This window comes from Benincasa hispida, unplaced genomic scaffold (assembly GCF_009727055.1).
Source record: "Benincasa hispida cultivar B227 unplaced genomic scaffold, ASM972705v1 Contig751, whole genome shotgun sequence".
Classification (NCBI taxonomy): domain Eukaryota; kingdom Viridiplantae; phylum Streptophyta; class Magnoliopsida; order Cucurbitales; family Cucurbitaceae; genus Benincasa; species Benincasa hispida.
Genome location: NW_024065097.1, coordinates 41,757 through 61,335, shown reverse-complemented (window position 1 = coordinate 61,335; position 19,579 = coordinate 41,757). Strand labels below are relative to the sequence as shown.

The 19,579-nt window shown below is 36.4% G+C and overlaps 3 protein-coding genes and 1 long non-coding RNA gene across 8 annotated transcripts in view; 3 read left to right on the top strand and 1 right to left on the bottom strand.

Annotated features, from left to right (window-relative positions):
* The first annotated feature begins 933 nt into the window (after nt 1-933).
* Nucleotides 934-4,754, top strand: LOC120070016 (probable serine/threonine-protein kinase At1g01540). 2 transcript variants are annotated; one of them, XR_005479757.1, is made up of 8 exons: nt 1,104-1,678; nt 2,026-2,130; nt 2,213-2,335; nt 2,444-2,614; nt 2,691-2,820; nt 2,934-3,143; nt 3,244-4,221; nt 4,396-4,754. XR_005479757.1 is itself a non-coding variant. In XM_039021862.1 (7 exons), exons 1-7 carry the CDS (start codon nt 1,104-1,106, stop codon nt 3,409-3,411), a joined length of 1,482 nt encoding a protein of 493 aa, XP_038877790.1. In that variant the 5' UTR covers nt 934-1,103; the 3' UTR covers nt 3,412-4,754. The 2 variants fall into 2 exon arrangements, 1 of the variants encoding a protein (XP_038877790.1); XM_039021862.1 differs by having other exon boundaries at nt 934-1,678; nt 3,244-4,754.
* Nucleotides 4,755-12,708: 7,954 nt separating this feature from the next.
* Nucleotides 12,709-15,206, top strand: LOC120070013 (protein BPS1, chloroplastic-like). Of its 3 annotated transcripts, none has more exons than XM_039021861.1 (2): nt 12,709-12,819; nt 13,931-15,206. In XM_039021861.1, exon 2 carries the CDS (start codon nt 13,944-13,946, stop codon nt 14,994-14,996), a length of 1,053 nt encoding a protein of 350 aa, XP_038877789.1. In that variant the 5' UTR covers nt 12,709-12,819; nt 13,931-13,943; the 3' UTR covers nt 14,997-15,206. The 3 variants fall into 3 exon arrangements, with proteins under 3 accessions (XP_038877789.1, XP_038877787.1, XP_038877788.1); XM_039021859.1 differs by having other exon boundaries at nt 12,815-12,954; XM_039021860.1 differs by lacking the exon at nt 12,709-12,819 and adding an exon at nt 12,998-13,158.
* Nucleotides 15,207-15,788: 582 nt separating this feature from the next.
* LOC120070012 (probable polygalacturonase) overlaps nt 15,789-19,579 on the bottom strand; it is an 18,036-nt gene continuing 14,245 nt past the window's right edge. Inside the window, exons 3-6 of the mRNA XM_039021858.1 lie at nt 17,201-17,321; nt 16,942-17,116; nt 16,789-16,859; nt 15,789-16,707 (exon numbers count right to left, since the gene is read on the bottom strand). Of these exons, the coding sequence (XP_038877786.1) occupies nt 15,998-16,707; nt 16,789-16,859; nt 16,942-17,116; nt 17,201-17,321 (1,077 nt within the window). The 3' untranslated portion in view covers nt 15,789-15,997. The remainder of the gene's footprint in view (nt 16,708-16,788; nt 16,860-16,941; nt 17,117-17,200; nt 17,322-19,579) is intronic.
* On the top strand, nt 16,250-17,532 carry LOC120070014. 2 transcript variants are annotated; one of them, XR_005479756.1, is made up of 3 exons: nt 16,250-16,391; nt 16,477-16,571; nt 16,704-17,532. It is a non-coding gene; the product is annotated as an uncharacterized LOC120070014 (long non-coding RNA). The 2 variants fall into 2 exon arrangements; XR_005479755.1 differs by lacking the exon at nt 16,250-16,391 and having other exon boundaries at nt 16,427-16,571.

The following is a 19,579-nucleotide window of genomic DNA, read 5'->3' as shown; positions in this document are numbered from 1 at the left end:
GCCTTAAAGCTTTATGAACAAAAAGGGGTTTTTTTTAAAAAAAAAAGGATTTTGTACTTTATAACATTTAACAATTGGTACTGAGGGTCCAATTACTTTACATCCTCCGCTTGCTTAGCTGTTCAACCCATGAACAATAATTTTTTGAATTTTAGTATTAAATAATTTTAAAATAAAAATAAAATGAAGTAGTTAAGCAACTATTTATTTATCACAAATTTAACTTTAAAAATGGTTTCTATTTAGTTTTTAGTTAGGTTTGAAATTTTCATGGTTTTTACTTTTTTCAAAAAAAAAAATAAAATATTTTCAAAATCTAAGAGAAAAATTTGAAATTTTTTTTTATTATTTAAATTTTAACTTAAATTTTTAGAAATTGGTAGAAATTTAGAGATAAAAGTATGAATAAATAAACCTAATTTTAAAAAACTAAAAAGAAAAGATGAAATTATTAATAAAATGGTACTTAAATTATTTTATATTTTATGTTAGTATAAAATAATTTTTTTATAAGCTAAAAAGCTTAACATGAAAGTTTGAAAACTAATTTGTTGTTTTAAACTCTATCTAATAATCCATTGACTTTTGTTTTTATGTTTGGTTTTTTTAAATTAAGCTAATAAACTATTTTATCTATTGATTTTATTTTTTTATTGTTTTTTTTAACACTCATTTTTATTTTTAAAATATAACTAAGAATTCAGGTTCTTGTTACAGAAGATTAAGTATGATAAAATAAATTGTAACAAAACACAATACAATTTATAAAAGATAAAAAACTAAGGTCTCATTTAGTATTCATTTCGTTTTTTTTGTTTTAAAAATTACGTCTATTTTCTCTTTTTTTTACATTGCATTTTTTTAAAGTACAATAGTTGAATTTTTAGCCAAAATTCCAAACAATAAAAATAAGTTTTTGATTTTTTTTTTTTTTTTATTCTCACTTCTTCACTCTTCTTTCAATTCCATTTTTCCCTCTTTGCAGATTCGCCGGAATCCTCCATTGCTGGGTTTTTCCGATGAGGTCAATGCCCTTAAAACCCCTGATTTGCTTTCTTTAGTTCCTCTTCTTCCCCTCTCTGGATCGCATCGAAGAAGAAGAAATGTCTGTTTATGATGCTGCATTTGTGAACACGGAGCTCTCTAAACCCACCTCGATTTTCGGCCTCCGTCTCTGGGTTGTTATCGGAATCTTTGTCGGAGCTCTAATAGTTCTTGCACTGTTTCTTCTTTCACTCTGCCTCACTTCTCGCAAGCGGAACCGCCATAAGAACCAAATCCGTTTTCCTAAGTCCACAACCCAACATTCTCCTCCGGCTGTTTCGAAAGAGATCCAGGAGATCGTCCACCACGCCGTGCCGGATCATCACCACCATGTTCAGCCGGAAATTCATGTCGAGATCGGGAAATTGGAGCATCGGGTTGTTTTCTCTGATAGACCTTCTAGTGGTGAGAGTAGAGGCACTGTGAGTGAAACTGCTTCTTTTGGATCTGGTACTGTTGGGCCTGAGGTTTCACACCTGGGTTGGGGCAGATGGTATACTCTGAGAGAGCTCGAGGCGGCCACTAATGGCTTGTGTGAAGAGAATGTGATTGGAGAAGGTGGATATGGGATCGTGTATTTAGGTGTCTTAGGAGATGGTACTAGAATTGCTATCAAGAATCTCTTGAATAACAGGTGATCATGTGGACTAATTCTCTAATGTTTTATCCTTGAATTTGTACTTTGACCTACTTTGCTTCTGTAACTTGAGGGTTCTGTTTGGTTTCGAGAAATCTCAATCAATTTTGTGTTAGAACTTAGAATCTTCTATAGAGAATCTGATGCTGTTGTTTCTTTTCAATTGAGGGGAGGGGTTGTTTCAAACTGCTACAGTTTTATGTGTTTCTTATTTGGGATGTTCTTCTTTATTAAGTGAGAAGAAGAAATATTTTCTGTAATAATTTTTCATTTCTTGTGTGAATATTTTGATTCTTGGTCTGAAGATTATGTAGATGCTGAAGTTTAATCTATTTGTTTACTAGGGGTCAAGCTGAGAGGGAATTCAAAGTGGAAGTGGAAGCAATTGGACGCGTAAGACACAAGAATCTTGTCAGGTTGCTGGGATACTGCGTTGAGGGTGCATATAGGTACTGTTGATTTTCTCTTAAAATGCAAGAGACTTTTTGGTGCCATAAATGTTTATCATGAACTTTTGCTTTCTTTTTTCAGAATGCTTGTTTATGAGTACGTTAACAATGGCAATTTAGACCAATGGCTTCATGGCGATGTTGGTGATGTGAGCCCTTTGACGTGGGAGATTCGTGTTAACATCATACTTGGAACGGCAAAGGGGTTTGTAATTGGGTTATTGCAGATTAGCTATTGATTCTTGTTGAAGCATGCAATTCCTCTGATGTAGTTTTCTCTCTCGCTCTCTGTTTTTTTTCCCCTATGGTGTAGATTAGCATATCTTCATGAGGGTCTTGAACCAAAGGTTGTCCATCGTGATGTAAAATCAAGCAACATACTGCTTGATCGTCAGTGGAATGCGAAAGTATCTGATTTTGGGCTGGCCAAGCTTCTTTGTTCTGAAAGAAGCTATGTGACAACTCGTGTAATGGGCACATTTGGGTTAGTTTTTAACCTATACTTGATTTTTAACTTTATACGGTTGGTAAGATGGAAAGTCATGTGGTGATTTCTATAGCTATGTTGCACCTGAGTACGCCTGCACTGGAATGTTGAATGAAAAGAGTGATGTTTATAGCTTTGGAATTTTGATTATGGAGATAATTTCTGGGCGGAGCCCTGTTGATTACAGTAGACCTCAAGGAGAGGTTAGTTTTTCTTTGCATAAAATGCTTGATTATGATTAATTAATGCATTAATATCATTTCCGTTCTTTTCTGTTCTGCTGCTTATTCAGTTGAAATTAATGTCACAATTGCAGGTAAATTTGGTGGATTGGTTGAAAGCAATGGTTGGAGACAGAAAATCTGAGGAAGTGGTTGACCCCAAGTTGCCAGAGAAGCCTCCTTCCAAAGCTCTCAAACGCGTTTTGTTGGTTGCTCTTCGTTGTGTTGATCCTGATGCTACAAAGAGGCCGAAAATGGGACACGTCATCCACATGCTTGAGGCAGATAATTTGCTGTCTCATGATGTATGAAGCTGGATCTATAAGCTTTGTTTTAAGTTTTTGGTTTGCTCTTTTCTCTTTTTAACAATTCTTCAAACTCAATCAATCTTTAACTAATCTGCAGGAACACCGGGTTGGTAGGGATTCTTCTCATTCAATTCAATCCCATCAACATGAGAACTGGACTATTCCAAGACGAGTTAACAATCAAAAAGTCGAAGGGGCATCTTCTAATATAAGTGAAGGCGACAGTGATGGAAACATTCACCATCCAAGTAGGTGGAGATACTAACGTACCGCACTGGCATGATTACATTACATGACTAACACTGCAAGTTTCTCCGAGATTGGGAGCCGAATCAACAATTATAGTGTTTGGTTTATAGAATTTTTTTCTGCTCTTCAGATGCCATCCCATCTCCAGATAGGTGGTTTCCTTTCTAACCTTCAAATAAATTAGTCTCATTCTTACAGAAGCTATAAGAACCACAACACTTTCTCCCTTGTTAGCTGTGCAGCGTCTGCTCAACTTCCTTAAAATGCTAGCTGCTTTCTGTCTTGATATTGACTTAACAAAATCATTGTCTATAATTACCTTTTAGGGTAGGACACCTAGTTTCTATTTGGTAAAGATAGCTCCTGTGTCATTGTACATCTAGAATTATGCCCTTTTATAGCCGAGAATGCCTGCCCTGTCAATCGTTTGGTCAAGCACCTAACCAGCTTTGTTGATGGAATTGGTTGAAACTGCCCATGAGATTGTGAAGCCTAGAATTGTATGCTTCTGAAGTGTGGTCCCTGTGACCAGCAAGTTTGGTAGAGACATCTCCAACTGCAACCCCTCCTTCATGTGCTCTTTTGCTCTGTTCTTACTGGACCAGTAAGGCTAAGATGTGGACTAGAACTGAGGCGTTTGCCTTTGAAACCACGATGGGGATTTTGTCAAAGTTTTGTTCTAAGCTGGCTGTGGATGCTTCTGAAGGGATCCGATCAATCCTTTGGTTTACCTGCAACCATACATTATCTTTTCAAGCACCCTCTGTCAAACTCGAAGCCTTTGGGAGCTCCTTCAAAACCCCCTCATCCAAAGCTTGCTTTTGGAGTAAGTTTGAAAGGACTTTTATAACTTTACGGAGTTGGGCCATTTCTTTTAACATAATCTTGAAAATTTTCATATTTGTATTTATTTATTTATTTTTACAATGTTGTCAGTCACATTTATAAAGAACGTTTGAATGACTTTATGGCTGCTAACTCTGTATCCATCCATTTGCAGAGTGGGGCCAAATTGTTATGCGTCAAAGTTGAGCAAATTTGCTTGTAAGTTCCTAATAAAGGAGCTTTGCCATTTATTGCCATTTATTGAGGTTATCCAGTTCATAATTATTAATGTATTTGAAAGCGTCTTGTTTTTCTTCTTCATAAAATATACTTTCCAGTCTATAAAATGCTACACATTAGTTTAGCCAAAACTTACCACTTCCCATACAATTGGTAAGTCTATATTACATGTGTTGTGTGAAGTTGAAACAAGCACAAAGAACTTGGTAGCTCCAGTTTATACTTGAAAGGTAAACTATGGGCTGTTGAAAAGCTTTGTTTGGTTATAAACTGTTTTGGGTCGTCCTACTGATAGATTGCTTTATTCTTCTGATACTATGATTGTGGTTTTGGGGCTGTTGTTGGGGACCTTAATAATTTTGTTAAGGCTGCTGTGTCTGGCATTCATGTGGGATACTTATCTCCTTTTTGTTCTGAAGTAATGGCGGTTGTCGAAGGCAATGTTTTTTTTTTTTTTAAGAAAACCCTTCCAGGCATACCTAGGCACACGGTCACATTAGGCGTGTGCCTTATCTGAAGCCCAAAGCCTAAGGCTTTGGGCTTCGAGATTTTTTCATTATTTTGAAAAATTAATAATAATTAGGGATTACTAATCCTAAATACCGTTGGGTGAAAATTTTAGTTTTAAAAATTAGAAGGAAATCAACCATTGGTTGGAGAATTCCACATTGTAAAACTTTGCTTTGGAAGCCTCCCTTTTTACTCCAACCTTGAGCTTTGAGTTTGGGCCCTAAGGGGTACCTACGTTTTGGAGGGAATGAAGAGATAGGCCAATGTGGATTCGGTGGACGTTCCACACACGTGTCTCCCCACGTCCGAGGGTGTGGGGCGTGCTGAGGCATGTGTGTGTTTTTTATTTTTTATTTTAAAATCGAAAAAAGAAAAGTCCTCCTTGCAGCGGCCAAGTCGTCCACGCGAGTCTTGCACGTTTTGAGGCTCTCCGCCTCTTTCTCACTTTAACGTTCCATGCTGAAGGCTTATAAAAGACGTGGCCTTAAGTAGTTCATTCACACAATTTCTTCACTTTCATTCGAATGTTCTCCTTCCTCTTCTACTCTTCCCTTTTTTCGTTTTTCGAGCAGTGAGTTAGAAAATGGTGTGTGTTCCGGTCGGTAATGGTGTATTTTCGATTGGGTTTCTTTGGCTGTTTTAACTGGAGAAGAGTGACAATATTCTAGACCTACGTCTTAAAGAGAGCAAGCTCCACGACTCAGCCTATAACGAGTTTCTGTTTTGTAGGTTTTGTTCTTTGTTTTGACCGTCGTACTTTGATCGTTTGCTGTTCGTCGTTCTGAGGTCTTTACCGTTTTCAAACAATTTTAGAATGTTTACTGCCACATCACTAATGGCCCACTAGCAAGAACGACGTTATGATATCTGACCTCAACCGTCCATTCCGGTTCGAATGAGTGAACTTCAAAAACGGTGGAAGCAAAAGATGCTGTTCTTTTCTCACCGTCAAGAAAGTTGCTGAACTTGTACCAAAGTTAAGCCGATGGTCCCTTTAGAAGACCAACTGAAACAACAGATAAAAGAAGATGAAGAAAGACTTTCTTTATAAGAACTTTATTTTTAAAATGATTTGACTAATGATCTTAGTACAATGAAACAACAAAGGAGGTCTGGGATGTCCTGCAAAAGAAATACGACACCGAAGAGGTTGGGTCGAAGAAATATGTTGTTAGCTGTTATCTCAAGTTCTAGATGACAGTGACAAATCCGTGGAGGCCCAGTCCCATGAACTCCAGAAGATAGCCCACGAGCCTTCTCTAGACTAACAATTCCAAGTTGTTGTTATTATTGATAAACTACCAATTTGTGGAAGGACTTTAAGAACACTTTGAGGCATAAGACCAAGGAGTTCTCCTTGGAGAGTCTTATCACCCAACTAAGGATCGAGGAGGAAGCTCGGAAGCAGAACCTGAGGGAGGAAGTGAACACAATACCTGGGAAACCCATCTATGCCATGGTAAAACCTGACAAAAAATCTAAGAAGACAAAGAGGAAAGGTCAAAACTGTGGCTCCAGCAACCAGAACCAATAGAAAAAACAGAAGCCCCCTTCAGGAGAAACGATACAGTTCCTCTACTTTAATTATAATAAACCTGGACACATGGCTAGGAACTGTAGGAACATGCGTTGTCTTGCTGGTCAAGCGAACCTGACAGAAGAACCATTAGTCACCATGATCACAAAAGTAAATGTGATTAGTGGTTGTGAAGGGTGGTGGATAGACACTGGCACTACGCGCCATGTTTGTCACGACCTTAGTCTATTTAAAACTTATACTAAACTAAGGATAAAAATATTCTATTGGGGGATCACCACTCCACAAAAGTTGTTGGAACCGGCAAGGTGGAATTGAAGTTTACCTCTGGGAAGACCTTCATGTTGAAGGACGTTTTACACACTCTGGAGATAAGAAAGAATTTGGTCTCGGGCTATCTCCTTAACAAAATCGGGTTTACTCAAACTATAGAGGCAGACCTATATACCCTTACTAAAAATAATGTATTTGTAGGGAAATGATATGCAACTGAGGGAATGTTCAAGTTAAATTTAGACCTCAATAAAATGAAATCTTCTGTGTATATGCTGTGTTAGACTCTGTCATGTGAATAAGAATAATTAGTAACATGATTAGGCTGGAAATGATATCTAAGTTATCCACGAATGATTTTGATAAATGCGAGTATTGTAGTCAGGCTAAAATTACTAAAACTCCACATAAATCTGTACTTAGGATTTCTGAGCCTCTAGATTTAATTCATTCTGATTTATGTGAATTTGATGACATCTTGACTAGGAACAGTAAAAGATATTTCATTACTTTTATTGACAACTGCTCTGATTTTACTTTTGTATACTTGTTGAAAAACAAAAGTGATACTTTTGATGCCTTCAAACTTTTTGTTTCTAAAATAAAGAATCAGTTCAATAGAAATGTTAAAAGATTTCGTAGTGATAGGAGAGCCGAGTACGACTCGGACAGTTTTAATGAGTTCTTTAACTCACATGGAATAATACATGAAAAGACTGCACCTTATTCTCCTGAAATGAACGGATAATTCGAAAGAAAAACAGAACTTAGTTGAGCTAGTAGTTGGTATTTTACTTAGTTTAGGAGCCACGTCTTATTGGTGGGGTGAATTCATCCTTACCATGTTATGTCCTAAATAGAATTCCCAAAATCTAAAAATAAAACTTCACCTTACGAAATTCTCAAGAATAAGAAACCAAACTTATCCTACTTTAGAACATGGGGTTGTCTAGCCTTTGTAAGGATTCTAGACCCAAAAAGGAGAAAGTTGGCTAGTAGAGCTTACAAGTGCGTCTTTATAGGTTATGCCTCAAATAGTAAAGCCTATAGGTTCTATGATCTAGTGAACCAAGTGATCATTGAATCAAATGATGCCGACTTCTTTGAGATAGATTTCTTTTTAAATCAAGGAATAGTGGAGGCTCGGGATCAAGTGGTCTGACCCTAGTTAGAAATCCTAACCCTAGAGAGGAAACCGACCCATAACCTAGAAAAAGCAAAAGAGTTAGAACCACCAAAGATTTCGGAAATGACTTTCTGACCTATAATGTAGAAGATCCTAAAGATCTGAGAGCCGCCCTGTCCTTAGTAGATGCCAACCTATGGGAAGAAGTCATAAATGATGAGATGGGTTCACTTGAGTCAAATAGAACTTGGCACTTAGTAGATCTACCCCCAGGCTACAAGGCAATAGAGTGCAAATGGATCTTAGTGAGGAAACTTAGACCTGATGGAACTGTTGACAAATTTAAAGCTAGGTTAGTAGCAAAGGGATTTAAACAAAGAGAAAACGTAGATTTCTTTGACACCTTCTTCCCTGTCACTAGGATTACCACAATCCGTGTCCTATTTTCTCTCGCTGGCCTTTATAATCTCGTAGTACATCAGATGGATGTAAAGACTGCTTTCTTAAATGGTGAACTGAAGAAGAGATTTACATGAAACAACCTGAGGGTTTTGTAGTCCATAATCAAGAAAATAAGGTGTGTAAATTAGACAAATCTCTCTATGGACTAAAACAAACTCCTAAGCAATGACATGAAAAATTCGACGACGTTATCCTATCTAAAGGTTTCAAGGTTAATGAAAGTGACAAATGCATCTACTATAAGTTTGAAAATAATCTTTGCACTATCTTGTGTCTATATGTAAATGATTTATTGATCTTTGGGTCGAACTTGCACGTCATAAATGATGCGAAGTCAACATTGAGTGCAAACTTCAACATGAAAAACTTAGGAGAAGCTAGTGTAATCTTAGGCATAAAAGTGAACAGGTCTAAAAAAGGAATTTCTTTGGATCAATCTCGCTATATAGAAAAGATTCTAAAGAAATATAATTACTTTGATTGTAAACCAACTTGTACTCCTTATGACCCTAGTATCAAGTTGTTTAAAAACACTAGTGACAGTATTAATCAATCTGAGGATGCGAGCATCATAGGCAGTCTTAAATACGCTGCTGATTGCATTAGGCCTGACATAGCTTATGCGAGGGTTACTTTGCAGGTTTACAAGCAGACCTAGTAAAGACATTGGAATGCTATAGAAAGGGTAAAAATGAGGTTACTTGAAGAAAACCCAAAACCTAGGATTACATTATCAAAAGTTTCCTGCTGTCTTGGAAGGATTCAACGATGCTGACTGAACCTCTCTTTCGGATGATTCAATGCTACAAGTGGCTATATCTTTAAATATAGCAGGCGGAGCGGTCTCTTGGGAAGTCCAAGAAAAGACTATTTTAGCCTAATCAACGATGGAGTCAGAAATGATAGCATTAGCGACAGCTAGTGAAAAAGCAGGTTGGCCTCAGAAGTCTGCTATCAGAGATTTCCTTTATGGGGAAAGCCGGTACCAGCCATATTGATCTATTGCAATAGTACTGCAGCAATCGCAAAATTCAGAACTGTTACTACAACGGAAAGAAACGCACATTACCATTAGAGAGTTTCTTACTACTGTGTAGGTTAGAGTGGATCATATACAGACTGATGAAAATTTGGCAGATCCTTTAACGAAAGGACTGGCCAGAGAGAAGGTTTTCAGAACCTCAGAAAGGATGGGACTCATGCTTATAGAAAGATGAATCACGATAAGGAAAACCCAACCTGTAGACTGGAGATCCCAAAAATAGGTTCAATGGGTAATAAACTGATCACAAGTGATATATAGTTAATCATGCTAAACCAAAAACTCAGAATTCCATTCCTATGACTTATAGTCTGAGCATGATATCCTGAAGTGTAAGAAAAGGTTGAACTCAGTTCTTAATGAGATCTATACTTGATAACAAGTGGGGTACCTAGCTATAGGAGTACTCTTGATAGACTCACCTATGTGAATGTGGAAGTGAAGGCCGCTTCCTATGGAGTTTTAGGCAAACTCTCTAGAATGTTCACTAAACCGGGATACTCTTGTACTAGGCTTTAAAGCATGGACTTTCGTACTACACCCTAATGACACTCTGTGTGAGATGCTGTTAGAGATAGAGTTACAAAACCAAGGGTTACACCGATTATATTTTAAATCATATATACTACGTAAATGTTCAAGTCGTTAAGGCACCTTTGCTTTATGCAAGTGTTTATAGACTGAAAATGCTCGATGAAAAACTTTTTCTCTTTTGTTTAAATTTTCAAGTGGAGGATTGTTGGATTGAAAATTTTAGTTTTAAAAATTAGGAGGAACCAATCTTTGGTTAGAGAATCCTACGTTGGAAAACTTTGCTTTGGAAGCCTCCCTTTATGTACCCCAACCTTAAGCTTTGGGTTTGGGCCCCAAAGGGTAGCTATGTTTTGGAAGGAGTGAGAAGATAGACCAATGTGGGTTCGGTGGACATCCTACACGTGTGCCGTCATTCGTCCGGTCGGGCGTGGCGAGACGCGTGTGTGTGATTATTATTTTTAATAAAAATATGATTATTTATTATTATTTTTTTATTTTTAAAACCGAAAAAAGAAAGTCCTCCCTTGCAGTGCAGAGTTCTGTCAAGTCTTGCACGTTTTGAGGCTCTCCGTCTCTTCTCCACTCTACCGTTCCACGTTGAAGGCCTATAAAGGCGTGACCTTCAGTAGTTCATTCAACAATTTCTTCACTTCCATTCAAATTTCTCCTTTCCTCTCCTACTTTTCTTTTTTCCGTTTTTCGAGCAGTGAGTTAGAAAGGGTGTATGTTTCGGTCGGTAACGGTGTATTTCTTGATCGGGTTTCTTTGTGTTTTTATCCTGGGACGACGTGGCAATATTTCAGACCTGCTTGCATACTTGGTCAGAGCTGCGAAACGTCTTAAAGAGAGCGAGCTCCGCGACTCAGGCTATAACGAGTTTCTGTTTTGCAGGTTTTGTTCTTTGCTTGACCTCGTACCTTGATCGTTTTGTTGTTCGTCGTTCTGAGGGTCTTTTCGTTTCCAACAAATACAAAATTTCTGGTGTTTAGATGTTTTTTTCTTCCTTTTCTTTATTCCTACTTCAACTATACTTTTTGTTTAGTACTTTTATATAGTGCTCGCATTTTCTTTTCATGGCTTACGCTTCAGCTCTAGGAATTGCGTTATTGTGTCTTGATCTATAAAAAACATTGGTCGAAGGGCTAAGGCCTGCAAAACGTCTGTGTTCTTGGTTATTTGTGTTGACTTAAATTCCTCTTTATTCCAAAAAAATTCTTGGGTTTACAATGTGGTGGCTACAATTGTGAATGGTATTCGAGACCTTTGTCTCTTCTATCGAGTTCAGTTTATTCATGTTGCCAGTTGCGCTAATGATACGACTCATGCTTTAAGCTTGTTTGAATTTTTCTAAGTTGTCTTGTTTATGGCTATCTAATTTTCCTTTTTGACTTCTCTTCTTTTTTTAGGATGATTGTAGTTCTTGTTTAGGCCATCGACCTTTTCTATTGTTTGATTAATGAATTTGTTACAAAATGATAATAATAAATAACAGTAAATCTTTTGCTTTGACCAAACTTTATATTTTTTAAATTGACACACGTGATGGAGCGGATTTGAATCTCAAAGATGTAATGTCTTAGTTAGTTAAGCTATGTTTAAATTGAATACTTTGATCAAACTATCAAAATAGATGTTCTCACTCATTAATAAAAATTGAAACTATGCTATAACTTTGAGTTTTTTTTTTGGTTAGTTTCAACAATTGATAGTCATCAACCTTTGAGATGATATTTAGTGTCTTATCCACTAGATTGATGAGAATACTTAAGATCCAATTGAATTCCTCGACCCTTTTCAAAATGACTATTCTTTTTTCTATCTCATTATTATTCTAATTACAACTAATAAAAAATAGCAAAATTATCTCTCTCACCAAGTAAGAAGTTGACTTGGCTAATCACAAATATCACCTCCTTATTTAAAGGATTGTTGCATTGGGTATCACTTTTAGGAATAATAATTAAATTTATTGGAACATTTTTAAAGAATTGCAAAAATTATCACCTCCAATCGGTGATATTATCTATTACCAATAAGCATAGACCCCTACTATGGATAACTATCTATCACTAATAGACTTCGAATGCAAAATTTAAATTTTGTTATATATGTAAAAAAAAAAAATTACATGGTATAATATCTGCTAATATTTTGGGCTTGATGGTTATAATTACAATTGCCACTTGTTTAAACTTAGGAAAAAGTATATGATAAAATTTTACTTAATTACAAATTTACTCATATTGCTAAATTAATTTTTAAAAGAACATATGACAAGTCAAATAATTTCATAATCTAACGGCGTCAGATGACATAAAAATCTTGAACAAAATCTATAATTTTTTTATAATAAATATTAGTTGAATCAAAATGCATTATAAAGTTGGAATATGATATTTAATAGTTAAAAGAATATTTGTATTACGATCTATAATAGACAAACTGTATTATTTTACTATTATTTATAAATATTTTCAGAAATTTTAAAAATAATTTTCCGAAAATGAAATGACACATTTAAATTCAATTCTCTAAACTTTTACTTTTATTGTCATTGTCTTGTCCCCTAATTATAAAATAATGTGACGTAAAATCCACACCGTCCAAACTTAGAAGATATTTTAACGGTCAAAATTGTATTAATTCCACCAGCTAAAGCCACTCACAGTCCGCCACGTTTAATGCCAGAAGTCATGTAATATGCTGTGAGTAACTTCGCAGTCATTTTAGCGCATTCCCTAACGAAAGAAATTCAGCCAAGGAAAAATTAAAATTCCACACGACGGTGACGGAAAAAAAGAAGCTCGTTGGTACGTCAACATCCAATCAATTCCCTCCACGTTTCTACCTTTCGCATAATTTGCGTACCTCTCAGGTTAGGTTATCACTGGCCTTATCATCATCAATTCTGAAATACAGCTCCTCTCATTTCCATCACGCGAGAATTACAACGTTTTCTGCCTGCGATAATTTCTTAGAAATTTCCTTTGCTTTCTTGTTTCTGAATCTGGTAGGAACCGCTCCAATTATTTATTTTTGTTTTCCATTTGATTTTATTGCTTTTGAATTTTTCTGTTTGCTGTGGATTTATGTTTCGATGTAACCACCTAGGGTTTTTGTTCTTTGGTTTTTGCTTTTAATAGATGTTTGATGTTGATTTTTGGAGGATTTTTCATTCGTTCTGCTCATTGCTTGTTCCTAGATCTACGTATTGGTAAAATTCATTTCTGTGATTTTTTTGTTTATATTTTTAGCTTAATTTACTTGTTTTTTCTTGGATTCGCCCTAACTTTTGCTATTCCAAGCTGATTACTTTGTAAAAATTGATTTATGAAAGTGTTCTGTGTTTTGGATAGTTTTTGAGGTTATGTTTGAAGGAAAAGCTAGTTTCTTTTAGCTGCTTCACAGTATTGAAGATTTGGTTAACGTTTGACCTTTTTCCCCGCTCATTTTTCTGCGTGGAAGATGATTTGTTTTTCTGTTTGTTTTGGTATTTAGGTGTAGCACTTGGTGAAACTTGTGTTTCTATATTCTGGATTTGGAAATCCCGTTCTTACTTATTGAACTTTTTTGCTAGCAATAATTCGAATGGGTTTTTGGAATAAAATTCAATTTTGGGCTATCTTGTCATTTTTCTGGGTCTTAATTCCAAATATTGATAGTTGTAACATTACATGGGGAGAACTAGGTATTGGGGTTGTTGTTTGCAAGGAGAATTCCTTGTTATGCAGGCCTCTTGGCTGTTTACTGATGTTAGTAGTTGGTGTATCCAGTTCCTTCACCAGTGTTTCACTTCTACTCTAGATTGCCTAAATTGATCATGCTATGTTTGGAAATTTCATGAAAGGTTTGGTGCACCTGCAGTGCTCCAATTTTTTTGAAATTTTATTACATGATTTATGTTCAATGTGATGGTGGCATGATGGATGGTTATCATGAATTGTTTCGAAATGGCAGCTCATTCTTGGATTTTATCCATCTTGCAGTTAGTGTTATATAATGAGCAGACCACAAGAGCCGCACTGGCCCTTCTTTCCTTTTGGGAATCCTTTCCGTGCAATATCACCAAAGGGTTCAAAATTGTCTTCTAGACTTGTTTTTCTTTTAGCTACTTTTGAGGATTCCTTGGCAGAGAGGCTGAAAAAGCTTACTCCAAAATCTGAAAATGACATACTCAGCTTCTCATGGATGGAATTAGCAATGAATCTGCTGTGCGAAACTCACAATGATGTAAAAACCCTTATAGAAGAGCTTGGGTTCCCTGCGTCCGACTGGGATGAGAAATGGCTAGATGAGTACCTGAACGTCAGTGTGAAATTACTTGATATATGCAATGATTTTAGCTCTGAGCTCTCACAGTTGAATCAAGGTCATCTGATAATTCGGTGTGCCTTGCACAATCTGGAATCTACATCTTCCGACCAGTTTGTTCATGCCCATTCTTCGCTAGATGCATGGAATCAACATATTAGTTCCAGAACCTCCAGAGTTGAGAGTTCTACTATTTTGGACTGTCTTGAGGAATCACTTGATCTTCCAAAGGTTAAGAACTCATCCAAAGGCAAGGTTTTGATGCATGTGTTGTACGGAGTGAAGGTGGTGACTTTGTTTATTTGCAGTACTTTTGCTTCTGCCTTATCAGGTTCTTCCAAAAGGTTGTTACCCACCAATGTTTCAGATACATTCAGATGGGCACATGCGTTTACTGAATTACAGAAGAATGTAAATATGGAAATTAAAAAAATTTATTCTAGTGGAAGATGTACTGCGTTGAGAGATGTTGATGCAGTTGATGAGAGTGTAAAAAAACTGCATTCCATGATTCAAGGAAATATGGATGGCTGCATGAAAGTGGAAGAATTCCAGAAATTGATTGTAGATTTGAGGAGGGAGGCAGAAAAGCTTACACAAGGTGTTGATCATCTTACAAAACAAGTTGATGGCTTTTTTCACATTGTTTTATCTGGACGTGATGCATTGCTTTCAAATCTTAGAGCAAGTGAAACAGTGTTTGATCAGGGAATGGAGGGGTGGTCTACAAGGCAACTGTGACAGATTTTGAGCTTGTTCCTTAATATAAAAGGGTTCATCTGGTTATTTTCCTATCTTTTGATTGCGAATGTACACTATCTTGTCTTGCTTGTCATAGTATAGCCTGTGTAGTAATGCCTTATGTTATCTTAATGTTATTGTGGTTTGAGCGTGTAATGTTGTACTTTGCAATGAGAATGAAATGGAAAAGTATATCATGTTCAAGTAAAAGGCCTGCAGCACTTCATCTTTCTTTACCAGTCACACTATAACTAAACTCCATTAGTAATTCCTTCTACTCAATTTCTACCTTGTTAATATCATATGCTGAAATGAATAATCCATATATATTATTTGTGTTATGTTTGTCTTCTGTGTTGAATTGTTTTAGATATGTGGATACTGTGCTCTATGGAGTTGGAATAGGAACGAACTCAATTGTCTTGTAGTCCTTTTAGCATTCGAGATTACTTACCCTCTGTAAAAGCTTACTTTCTCAACAATGTACTGGCTTTACTTACAGTCATTGGATTATGATCTCATGTTTCTTAATCTTCGTTTACTGATGTAGTGACAGAAGGAAAAGATCAGAAGCATGAGTTTTCATGCAGTGCAGAATTCTAGAACGCCAATCTTGTCAGTGAACACTTGCGAGTTAGCTGTACAAATTGGCACTAGGTTTGTGAACTACACTTAATGGTTGTATACTTTTCATATCATAAACGTTTCCTTTCCCTTTTTTTTTCTTTTCATTTTCCTGGTTTTTGTTGGAATATGACTAACTTGTTGGCTGAAAGAACTGGTTCAATGTGATACGTTTCAAGTTTTTGGCTGATACCAACGCTAATTTATATTAAGAGGAATTATGATGATGGCATTCAATGTGTGTGTACATTCTATATTAACCAGAACTGTGCTGAAAGGCAAATACACGTCATACCGAACATTCTTAGATAGCGTTTTATACTAAGTAACAATATACCGACTGGATATAGCGTTTGTTGGTACACAGCAAGTAAGCTTCATGCATGACTGAATTGGTAGGAGCATCTTTTCAACTGGACTGCATCAATTGGTATACTATCCTCTGGAAATTTGCATGTTGTAATCTTCTCTGCTCCCTGTTCCGGTAACAGACTGCATGGTGGAGGAGTAACCTGGCTCGTTATTCCCTCAACATCGGTGCAAGTCCATGGCTGTTTCTTGGCCTTTGGTGCCATGCTGATTGTCACATTGGAAATGCATATGTCTGTGAATGTGTCACCCGAAATACCCTCCAATCTAGCTGCCATTGTTGCGTTTTCAACAACCATATCCCTGTAGTTGATTCCTTGAATTACAGGATATGCGTGGGGGTCATAGTTCTTATCGGCATGTGACCCGTAATCGCCCGTCATCCAAAATGCCCATTTCATGGTATGCATTGTCATCCTCCTAACATATATGTCTTTTACATAACCTCCTCTTCCTATGCCAGTTTTAATCCTGACCCCGGATTCAGAATCGATAGCTATGATGTCTTCAGCTCGGACATCTTGAATCCCACCTGACATCTCACTCCCCAGTGCGATGACAGCACTTGTTGGAGAAATGCACGTGAGTCTTCTGATCACCAGTTGCTTAGTCGGCCATCCGAATCTTATGCCATACTCATCCCAACCACTCTTAACAGCTACACAATCATCTCCAGATACTATATAACAATCCTCAATTCTAACGTTTGTGCAGGAATCTGCAGATGGAAGCCAGTCATTGGTTTAACAAGATGTTTAAAACTATCGCTCGAGAAGTTTGAGTTGCATTCGGAACAAACCTGGGTTGATACCATCTGTATTCGGAGATCGAACTGGAGCGATAATGGTGATGCCTTGAATAAGAACATTGCTGTATAACATTTGCAAGTGAATCAAATCAGGGAGTGTTGAATCTCATACATAGTTTTCCTCTAAAGTAAATAATTGGTTACCTGCTGTATACAGGATGAACATTCCAAGCTGGAGAATTTAGCAGGGCCAAGTTTGATATCTGTATATCACTGGAATACATGATCTCAATTAAGTATGGACGGGTGTACTTGAGCTTTCCCTGATGAAACTGCTGCCACCAGTGATCACCCTGACCGTCAATGGTGCCATTGTTACCTGATGTCAATCGGCGCCACTCGAAGTTTTAGACACCAGTCCAGAAAGTTAGAGATAGTCAGACTTTAGCAGTGGGATACTTACCTGTGATGACAACATCAGTGAGGTTTGTTCCAAAGATTAAACTGATATACCTTCCCCCTGATGTGTCCCTTCCGTGACCGTAGGATGGCAATGGTTCGATCACAGGCCATTCATTCGGATCCTATCAAAGTAGTTGAAAATCGGTCAAGTCTTAGATGAAATATCTCAAGACGATTTAGCTTATCAAATTTAGATAATCTATTTTGTCGTCAATCGATGACAAGCTAGTTGATTTATGATTTTCGAGATACGATATATGTGTAATGAATGCCAAATGTATCTTTTGTTAAGTGGGGATGGACCTTGACCTTAAAGTTAGTTCAACATCCTCATTTCCCATCTTTTTAACAACTTTAGCTGACCTAACAACAGCCAGGGTTTGGAAAATGGAAGTTAGGGCATGATTTAAGGACCTAATTTACATGGAATCCAATGGATTTCAGACCAAACCAAATTTTAGAGAGGCAATGCATGTTCATCTCTAATTTATCAAAAGCCTTTTCAAACTTCATAGCTACCTCAAGTCATCAAATATTTTAGAGTTCCATCTATGTGGGAACATCAAGATACACATAACTCTTACAAGAAATTTTTTCAATTTATATGCACCTTTTTAAATTTAAAAAAACGTGCAGGAGAAGAAGGTCTTATAAATCGTACAATTTCGAATCCTTTGCTATGTAATCATATATGTTCCTTAAAAAGCATCACATACTATGAGATTTAATATATGAGCATAAACAACGAACATGCAGAAATTCTCCACCAAAACAATAATCCCTTATTGAATCTTTTTCAAAAGATAAGCAATGGCAATGTCATTCGAAACTTGCATTATCAACCGTCAAAGTAATTACCCTTTCAATGTCCCAATCCTTCAAATTCTTTTCAATGGTTTAACCAATAGTATCACCTTATAATTCTCAATTTGAAAAAAACTAAGTATCCTTTTATGTAATCTCCAATCAGAATCTATGAAGTGGGCAGTTAGTACCATGTAATTTATATTTTGTCCCGATGTCCAACATCCGTAGTGAGAGAAACTCTATACTTCTTGTTCACAAGCATGTCTTTCAAACACTTTTTCTCATTAACATACAACTTAAGCACATCTCTAGCCACAGTAAACCGAGACGAAACAACAAATCTAGGTTGACTTGTACATGTTAATCTATCCACAAATTCTTTAAATCCTTCACCCTCCACAAACTTGAATTTGGCAATTTCGTCAACAATTATCGTTTCAACCGACGCTTTCCGACCGAAAACTCTCTAAACTATATGACTCACATACAAGTTGTGACATATTATCCCCCAACATTGTCTTTGTCTTTAGTTTTGAAAGCTAATGTCATTTGGGTTTGGATCTCTCTTTTTCTGGTAGGAGTATATTTTTTAACAAGTTTTCAAATGATTCTTCATAATCCCAATACCATTACGTTTAGAAGATGACATGCATAGACAACTCCACAGTACCTTACATTGAGCATGAGGGTCTTTAGGATCAACTTTTAGCCCTCTCAAAATTATCCAAACCATGGACTTTTTCACAACCTTCCTTCTTTTTGGTGGATTTGGAACATCTAATGTCTCATTTACTGAATCAACATCAACGATATTTGTATTGACATCCGTTTCTCTGCTATCTCGTTCATTTTTTTGAAGCATCAGTTGCAGTTCCATCAAACTCCATATTCCGTTGAATCCATTGTAACTGAACCACACATGTCAGATTCAGTATCACATAATTCGAAAAACCTCAAAAGTCTTTATAAAAACTCAAGTCTCAAAGTATTTACAAAAACTCAGTAGAACAACAACCAATAGTTATCCTCAATAAAAGGTAACTAAATTCTTAACATAACACATATACCACCTCACATATTTTGGATAACTCAAAATTAATCTAAACAAGATTATTAAAGTTCAATGCACACTAAGGATCGCTTGGGCAATTGTTTTAAAGAAACTAATTTTCATTTTTTGTTTTTCAAAAGTAACAATTTGAAAATTCTAGTTGAAATGACTTGTACAAGATTATGGCACTGGCCACTGTGTACAATACATTAACAATCATTACCCACACATCCATAATTTTACAATATAATGGGGAAGCATTGAAACATGGACAATCAAGTTCAAAATATCTACTTAAATAATGGGGAAAGCATTGAAGAAATTCTTATTAGACAAATAGGCACGAGAAAACAATAACATATCTATATTTTCAACAATATTCAGTTTTCTCCAAACACCAAAAGAAATAAAACTTTACATATAAATAACTTTTTTTTTAAATTTGAATGTAAAGAATCAGATACACTGTGGCAGTGTAAGAACGAGATCGGCTGACGGAATATGGACGCTGTAAGGTACTTC